This window comes from Crotalus tigris, unplaced genomic scaffold (assembly GCF_016545835.1).
Source record: "Crotalus tigris isolate CLP2741 ecotype Arizona unplaced genomic scaffold, ASM1654583v1 scf7180000024358.1859470, whole genome shotgun sequence".
Taxonomy (NCBI): Eukaryota; Metazoa; Chordata; class Lepidosauria; order Squamata; family Viperidae; genus Crotalus; species Crotalus tigris.
The window spans coordinates 578,150-587,500 of NW_024100527.1; the positions used below are offsets into that span (position 1 = coordinate 578,150).

Consider the following 9,351-nt stretch of genomic DNA (forward strand, 5'->3'; position numbering starts at 1 on the left):
AAAGGTCTTTGTTACTTATGACTTAAGGTGGTTGCTACCATGAAATCAGACCAATCAGTCTACTCGTGGGTGAAAATCCTCTATCCTGCCAGATTTTAGAGGGACTGCAATTTACCACTCTGATCTTTGGATATGCCAAAGTTTTGAAAGTTGATTTAGCAGCATCTGGAAAGGGCCAGGTTTTTACTCTTTGAAAAAAGATAAACAGATGTAAAGCCATTTTCTGTTTTCATTGGGATTAATCATGTAGTTACAACTATTCATTCTGAGGAAGAGTCTCCAGGGCACGACATTTCTTCATCAGCTTAATCCAGGGGTCTTCAAACTTGGCCCTTTTATGACTTATGGACTTCAACTCCCAGAATTCCTCAGCCAGGCACACTGGCTGAGGAATTCTGGGAGTTGAAGTCCATGAGTCATAAAAGGGCCGAGATTGAAGACTCCTGACTTAATTCATGCCACAGCAAGCTACAGATCAAATAAGACTGAAGAAGCCATAAAATCTATACAGAGGATGCTTTGATTGCCTTGTTGATTTATTGTGGATATCCCAGGCATTTTCTTATTACACAAATGCAAAACTACCTCAGCTTCTGAAATCTGTTACAAAGATGATGCCCAAGAGACGCCTTAGTTCACAGCAGCATTCTCAGTTGCCTACAGCAATGTTGTAAGTGCAAAAACCCTGCCCATCTCTTCACAGTTCTGTCCTAAATGGGCCCGCAATTTTTGATATTTAAACAATCAAAGTAGCCATTTGCACATCTTTGTCACTGAATTCCACAGAGTGTTGTGAGAATTTAAAGTCTTTGCTCCAGATCAAAAGAGCAGAGCACGCAGGAGAATTGCTTGTATTTCTATCATAGGAGACATTCAAAAAGGGTAACCAAAAGTCAGCCCCGCAGGTAGATGACCTGGTTTGCAGTACAATAGCATCTCAGTACGTGAGTGGTATTTAGCTTTGTCACTGATATTTTCAAAGCAAATCTTTGTATTATTAATTTTTTTTGCATTTTTATATACTTCTTTAGGGGAGATAGATTATGTAGACAGACAGACACTCTTTGCTATAATTGAAATCCCTCTTGGCATTTTTGTATGATATACAGAGATATGGTATTTAAAAGTCTTCTTATATTTTCATTTTTTTTTATTCATGTTGTGAAAGTACCTGATGCCTACTTTTCTTTTTATTTAAAGAAGTCTTAAAGGGCGAATACAAATACCCACTGTTTTCATAGGAAATGCCATTGATCACATGACTCATCCTTCAAACACTTTTAAAAAGCTATAAATCATTTTTTGGCCTGGATTTTGAATGTGCAGTAAGCCTGAAGCCACCTCCTCCAATTTCAGAGTAAGAAAACATTTAAGAAATATAGCCTGAAGACAGCCAAAGATGGAACTAGTTGTCCCCCCAAATAATTGATAATATTTCATTATTGATTTTCTCTGAATTAATGCTAGGTTGAGAAATGAGTCACAACTTTTTTCATTTTTGAAAAATGTATGTCTTTTCATTTTCATGATCTAAAAGTATTGACAGCTTTCAGCAAGGCAATATATATAAGGAAATGTTCTATTATTCACCTGATCACACAGCCTTATATCACAAGAATAACTTTCATTACACCTCCAATGACCTGGTCTCCATAATGTGAACATTGGGAAATGTTTCATTTCTTGCTTCTTTAAGCACATTGTGTTAAGTTATAATAATGCAACAAAAGTACAAGTTCAAACTATTCCATGAGGCTCAACATAAAGATATCAATCATAATGAAAAGTTGTCACTTTTAGATGTTAGCGATGCACTTTTAGTTATGATGAGAAATTTTCAGAGATTCACACTATTCTGCACTGTTGCTTTCCTTCCTCCTTGCTAATTGATGAAAACCATATGGACCATATCTGAAATGCAATTCTTTAAAAGAAAATTAACTTGAATGGGATCTAAGTGCAATACTCTGAATTTGGATCCATTCCACTACTGCTGGACAGCTGCCATACTGACACAAACTCACTATGTGCAATGCAACATGTAGCAAATATGTAGTGTATTCTGAGTGCTCCATAATGTGCAGTAATTCTCACAACACCATTAGACTTGATCTGTGTTATTATCTCTGTTTATGGATGAGTTCCTGGAGCCATTGTTATGTGGCTAAAACTGTTTGCTGAATTCATGGGTTCGGGTTTGAAAGAAGTGAGATACGAGTGTCTAAAATTCTATAGCAGTGTATATACTAAAATTAAAATATGGTGATTTTCTATTGGCAGATGGGCCTTACAGAATTTATGTGTTATAGTGTCATTCTAGAATACTCAGGTTCAAATCTGTTTTCATCAATGAAGCTCATTCTGATCAATTATTAGCTCACTGAGTTCTTGCTTTGAATGGAATATGGAAATGGGAGAAAAAAATGGGGCAAAGACAGGAAAAAAACATATGAATTTGAAAAAAAATTTTAAAAAAACTTTGTACAACAAAAATTAGAATGACTTTGTTCTGTGTTCAGCAAAAGATTCACTTTAAGCATGAAAAGATGTGGACAAACATTAGCCAGGCCATTCAAGCTTTTTAGAAATAATCTTTTGTCAAGCAGTTACAAAATAAGAAAGTTGAGCCACGTGAGATGAAGAAGACAAAAGTTATAGCATGAGATTAGTCACATATACGCATGGCATACACTCCTCGGACTAAGAAAAAGACTTTACGTAAGACGTTAATTTAAACCCCCAAAGGTGTAAGATTTTCATTCACACTGTTTGGTGGGAAGTGTGAAAAGAAATTCCAAGATTATTAGTAAAGTTGATGTCATTAGCGATTGTTTCACTCTTAGGTGATTTCCATGGGAAAGAGAATGTAGCTATTGATCTTGTTTTGTCGATAATATTTTCCTGGATAAATTTGCGATCTGGGTGGAAAGTGTGGTTTTATACACAAAGGTGCTTGACAATGAATACCTCCACTTAGATAACTTTAGTTGTAATAGGGATATTTTAATAAAACAGAAAATATCAATAATGCGATCCACATATTTCTGTGAAATGCTAAGTTTGATAACAATTTCTCTTTGAGTGATCTGCTGATTGTCCTTAATCAGTTAATCAAACTTTCTCATGTGAAACTCATATCTTGTTCACTTTGTTCATGAACAGCCAAATCAGCTGGGTGGAAGTTCATTACCCTTAACCAACCCATGCATGTTTGTTTGTTTGTTTATGTATCTTTACCCAAACTTTCTAATATGAATGGTGGATGATTCTCTTCCCCTTGCCTCCTAGTTTTATTTATTCCTCTTTGTTTGTTTCTATATTTAGCTTTTAGCATTGTTTTGCATACTTTACATACTTTGAGAAGCAACATATTAAATAACAACAGAAACAAACTAATAATATTTGCGTGATATTTCTACTTTTTTGTCTGCATTCAACTTAGGGCATAGTACGGGTGCTTAAACCAATTGATATAAATTTAAAATCAACTGATTATCACTTTGATACTATTACAAGCAGCCCATATTCTTAATCATTTAATCAAGTTTTTAAATACAGCTTTATGTGGGAAACCCAGTATGTTACAGTGTTCACTATAGCATCGGTTAACAACCTTTCCAGCTCCATGGACCAGCAGTGGCATTGGTGGGGAGATGGGATGGTTTTGCGTGCATGCCCACTGCTTATGCATACAAAGCTTCATGCGCTCACACAGTTGCCCACCACTTCCGCGGTCCAGTTCCCAACAGGTTGCAGACCAGCACCAGACTGCAGACCAGGGGTTGGGGATCCCTGCACTATAGGACAAGAAGTATATTAAAGCAGTTTGGGAAAGGGAAATATACAGAAATATATTTGAATGCTGGGGGTACTAAACTCCCTTATTTCAAAGGGCTTCTTAAGAGTTGTTCTGTGACTGGAAAGGCTGCTTCAGAACATGTGGGGGGCATGAATGCAACTACTATGTGTGACTCATTAATTAGCCACATCTTTTCAGTTTATCAGTGTGGAGATTTCTGCTTCAACTATAAATACAAACTGATAGAGCTGTTTTGGTGAATCTGCAACAGGTGCTGTGTTCACCTTCCCAATTTTTCCCCATTAAATCTAAAGCACTGCATAACCCTAGTTGTTGTCATGTCATTAAAATTAGCAAGAAGTGAGGGCAAAAGGCATCTAGTGAATTTGAATATGGGGTGAGTGGAGGCACACAAAAGGAAATCTAAGTGCATAATTGAATGATGGCATTCCCTAACACAAGATGGAGAATTGCCAGCTTGGAAGAAAATTAGACAAATTTATCAAGGACAGTCAATCTGTGACCACTTAGTTATACCCCAACTACAGTGTCTCTGGAAGCAGTCAATATATCTCTTAGTATACTGATTGTTTGACATAACAGTTACTGGAAAATATAATTAGGATTCTCCTGCACCAATTGCTCTAAGTATCTGGTTGTCCACTGTGGATTCAGCATATATGACAGTGGTCTGTTTGGCCATCATCCTTAGAGTCTTTAAAGATGATATATTTTATTACTAGCTGGAGTATTTCTTTATATAATTCTTGCTGAGCAATTTGATAAGCTCTCTACATAGTCGTGATATTTTATTGACTTTACAGAGAAAAAGTAGGTTCACCAAGGAGTTCTTGCCTTTAAAATGTCAGGCTCTATGCTGCTGATATCAGACCTTGAAGCAAGTTTCCCATCTGTTTATTTTCACAGTGAGTCACTTGTGTTCATTTGTATAAATATACATTTACTGCCTATTTAAATTTCTGTAAAGGTGCTGGAGGAGAATTGGGAGCTAGGAGGCCACAAGCACAAGCCCATTAGCAACACCCATAATTGGAGCTGTCAACATGCAGAACTGGGATGCCCAGAGCTCAACTAATAAGCAGCAAAAATGCCACTGGGATTAAATCAGTGCTTCCACACCAACCATACTCTTCCAAATATTTGACATTGATAATTAATTTGCTTTTATATTTTCTGCTGCTTTGTAACATGAGGCTATAAAATAACCCCACCATTTCACATATGAAATGTCCAACTACCAGTGGACAACCAGTTCTACCTGAGTTGGAAAATACTATGCCCCCCCAAAATCATAGCTAAGTAATAACAAAATGTTTTCTATCTAACCAGTACCAGTTCACATCTTTTCATTTCAAGTGGAAGGACTTTGTACGGTTTTTAAAAAGCCCATATGGATGTGCTGAATAAATAAAATTGGTTATGAAATGGTGATCATGTTATGGTGGCTAAGATTTTTTCTAAAAAAAACAGAGGCAACAATATTCTTATTAGCCTAGCTGAAGGTTTCCAAAAATTGTTGCCAGCTTTCAAGAACTATTTATCTGACAAGATAATTACTATTTGAAGGAGGAAAATGTAGAAAGGGATAAAGCAGGGGTCTTCAAACCTGGCCCTTTTATGACTCATGGACTTCATCTCCCAGAATTCCTCAGCCAGGCACACTGGCTGAGGAATTCTGGGAATTAAAGTCCACAAGTCATAAAAGGGCCAAGTTTGAAGACCCCTAGGATAAAGGAAGAATGAACCTGGTGTGTAAGTCCTATAGAAACAAAGACTTCTTGGAAACTGAAAGGCTGGCAATGCAATACAGCTTTTTGTTGGTCTGAAGGCGACTAATCCAGAATATATTTTTTTAAAAGCATACTTTGTAAAGCATAAAGCAAGTCTCCAAGTCACACCTTTGCTGGGTAATTACATATGGAATTTCAATGACCAAATTACAACACTGCTGGATGTTACGCACTCAAGGCCACAGCCCTAATGCTAACAATAGTTTCTGAGCAGTGTTTCCAAGAACAGGTGCATGGTAAACAGTCATATTGCCTTTCCAAAATATGCCAGAACATTCATTGTTGAAAACAATTGGACTGATTTTCTACCCAAAGGATAATAAAAGGATTGCTATTTTGTTTTTCAATCGTTTCAACAACTGTTATTGTATGCTAAAAGCCAAAATTAGATTTAGGAGGAGAAAAGGTTGGAGAAAATATCCAGATACAGCAATGGAAAAAAAAGTCAATTCATTTCTAATATATCCTAGAGTTCAAACGTGAAATCCTGGCTTATCTACCATAAACTACATAGCATTATTGGCTCTTTTCATGAAAAACAAAAGTGTGAGGTGGACTGAAATACTGCTATGAGCAAAAATAAAACCACTCTCAGCTTTATAGCGTTATTAATAATTGCATTTTCACTGCAGAGGCCAATCTTATGAGGTAGAACTTGGATTTTCATTGTGTGAATATGTTTATTAGCCATAGATTTGATTCTGAGGTGATTGTGATCTAAGAGGTACAAATCTGTTTGTTACACTATATTTGTAGATGACAGGATTTTTAACCATTTATTCTTGACTTTCTGGTAGCCAAAGCATTGCCTTCAATTTTCATAGGGCATATATTTCTAGAGTGTGTTACTGCTTTTGTGTAAGGAATAGAATGTGTTATGCACACACATTTCTATTTTGTCTCGGATTGTACTAGAAAGCTCTACTTTGTGATCAGTCCTTTTCACATCCACAATTCATTGCATGGAAATTCACAGTAGAAGCAGCATAAGCTTGCAGAATGTTGCAGTCTGGGAAAAGACAAAAAATGCTGTATTTCAGTTATTTAAATATTCTCCCCTTTAAGGAAAGGAATCTTTCAAATTCCATTTTTCCGATGGACTCTGAATTAAATACTTCCCGTTGGTAACTACAACAATTCATCATAGCTTGCTGGTCGATCTTTAAAGCAAATCTGATCTATAAAAATCAGCTAGATTCTTAGTCCCTTTGTGTTCATCCTTGTTATATTGCATCTGGTTAAAAAGAAAGAAAAGGCCTAGTCAGGCAAACAAAGATTCATTTTTATCAAGAAGGGCCAAGCAAAATTTTCCTGCAATTTGTCCAAGTGTTTCTTAATAGGAAAATCAAATAATAATCAAATATTTGGTGGCTTCATCAAACATGGATACCTTTATAACAGCATTTTAATGACTATGTTTCTGGACAGCTATTAACATTTCCTTCACAATTAAATGAGATTTTTGTTTTGTCCTTTATTCAGCACTGTATCACCTTTTAAAAAGACTGAATGATGCTGCCATCTACTGGAAAGTTCTGCTGTAAATTTATTATTCAAAGATTAAAAATACACGACATGATTGTATCCTTTTATATCATATTACATGTTTTTAAATAAGAACATAATATATAATACTGAATCTCAAAAAAACAGGATTGGTCCTAAAATCTCATTGAAAGTGATGTTCAAAGCAAAATGAAGAGATTTGTTTTCAGATGAAATATTGGAGGAATGTCAAAAAGACACTAAAGTCTTTGGTGCTTTGAGGTGAAATTGGAGATTCCTTTTCAAGCAAAATGCCTGTTTGAACTCTGCAGGTAGTAATAAATGTTTATAGCTCAACCCCAGGTATGTCTACTCTAAAATAAGTCCCACAGAGTTCAACAGGACTTGCTCACTGGCCATTACGGTTAGATTTGATGACTCGTGACAACATCCTGAGGTATTTGGGACATCACTACCTGGAACAAGGAAAATTACACTGAAAATAAATACAAACATCATCTGTGAAAAGTATGTGCCCTTCAGCACATGGTGAAATTCTTAGCTTGCATAATGCACCTTTATTGATCTCATCAAAAACTTTTTCAGGGTAAACATAGCAGGCAAAATCAGATTTCCTTCTTTTCCTTTAACTGGACTGCTTAACTGAATAAAGCTTATATTTCTGTGTCAACTGGGAATTGATTTTGAATGAATCGAATCAGCCAACATGCCCACTGTCGGCATATTTTCATGATAATTTAGTAATCTCTCTGGGGACTGATAACACAAAGGAGATATTCTCACATCTCCTGTGTCTTTTTAGAGAAGAAAGAAGAGGGGAAAAAAGAATACAATGGGTTTCAGACATGACAGTAACCATCAGGCCTGACTGAAGTAAACATGATGGGGCTTTCATTGTTTGCCATATAATCTCCTCCTTCTCCTCCTCTTAAATGTATCATTAGAATCATTAGCTGGTTATATGCATAATTAAATTATAATGCCTTCATAATTTTTCCTTAAAAAATACTACAGTGAAATGGCAGTTATTCCCAAGGTAAGCATATGGCTATTGTTATTAGCTTCTGTAAACCACTGAATCCAAAGCCTAAAATTATCTACGCAAGAGTAAACCTTCATGTAAAATATGTGTGGGATCGTTTTCTTCAGTCAAAGATGTAGCACTTTACCAAAATGAATTCCACCACAGGTACTTCTATCTTTCATGGAAATAACTAACTCCTCATTATATACTCAGACTATTATGTACACTTGCTCAACATATAATGTACATATATTACAATATAGATTTTAAATATTTAACTATGAAAGCGAGAAAAAATGTTCTCCATATATTTGGTGAATTAGAAAAAGCGTACGGTAAATTTGAGATGGTGAGCTTCACTGCTGTTGTTTGGCTTTGCATTCGTAGTTGCGTTTGTGGTCGAGTCACAACCATGAACACAAAGCCAAACAGCAGCAATGAAGCTCACCATTTCAAACCCCCCTGCAACTCAGACTAACCCGAGCACAACAAAGCCCCCACCCAAACAGAACACTCCCCCATCCAATCAGAGCACAGCCAACCCCCCATCCAATCAGAGCACAGCCAAGCCCCTAACCAATCAGAACATACCTCCACCCAATCAGAACACAGCCAAGCTCCCATCCAATCAGTTCATACCCCCACTAGCAGTTAAAAGTAAGAAACAGCTACGATCACACATTGCTCCTGGAAGCAAGAAGCCGAAAACAGCAGCCTGAAGATGACGAATGGGACTTCGTCGAAACGTCGCCAAGACACTTCCAATTTGACGCAGGAGAAAACCTGAATAACCAAAGACCTACATACAAACACACGCGAAAACCTCAGAAAACATATATATATATATATATATATATATATATATATATATATATGTTTTCTTAGCCTTATTTCCTTTTCTTAGCCTTATTTCCTCACCATCACCAACAAGAAGGAATAATGATCTGGTTCTTTGTTGTAGCTTTGGCCAGGACTGGGGTTGGAAGGACAGCAACAAATGATTCTCTGCCAGACAGAACCATTAAGTTGGAATGGATTCTCCAGTTTTCGAACATCCATTGCCTCAAAAAGATGGTAGGAAGAAGCTTACAATTTAAACCTGCAATGCAAATACCTAGAGCTTCATTCCCCTGTTCGGAAATAAGATTTTCTCTATGTCTTCTTTCTTGTCTTCAATAAAACAGCTTAAGTCATTTCTCAAGTCTGTGAAG

The 9,351-nt window shown here is 36.4% G+C and overlaps 1 protein-coding gene across 16 annotated transcripts in view; it reads right to left on the bottom strand.

Annotated features, from left to right (window-relative positions):
* The window catches only part of LRRIQ3 (leucine rich repeats and IQ motif containing 3), a 139,804-nt gene that overhangs the window by 84,519 nt on the left and 45,934 nt on the right, over nt 1-9,351 (bottom strand). For 4 of the 16 annotated variants that reach the window (XM_039327211.1, XM_039327220.1, XM_039327217.1 and 1 more), the window contains one exon: nt 434-6,844. The exons of 8 other annotated variants lie outside the window; for them this stretch is intronic. Coding sequence is in view for 3 of the 8 variants with exons in the window: in XM_039327217.1 (XP_039183151.1) it covers nt 6,802-6,844 (43 nt within the window). In the remaining 5 variants the exon portion in view is untranslated. Of the gene's footprint in view, nt 1-433; nt 6,845-6,885; nt 7,572-9,351 lie in introns of those variants that run through there. 4 more of the 16 variants (XR_005554729.1, XM_039327215.1, XM_039327213.1 and 1 more) reach the window with 4 other exon arrangements.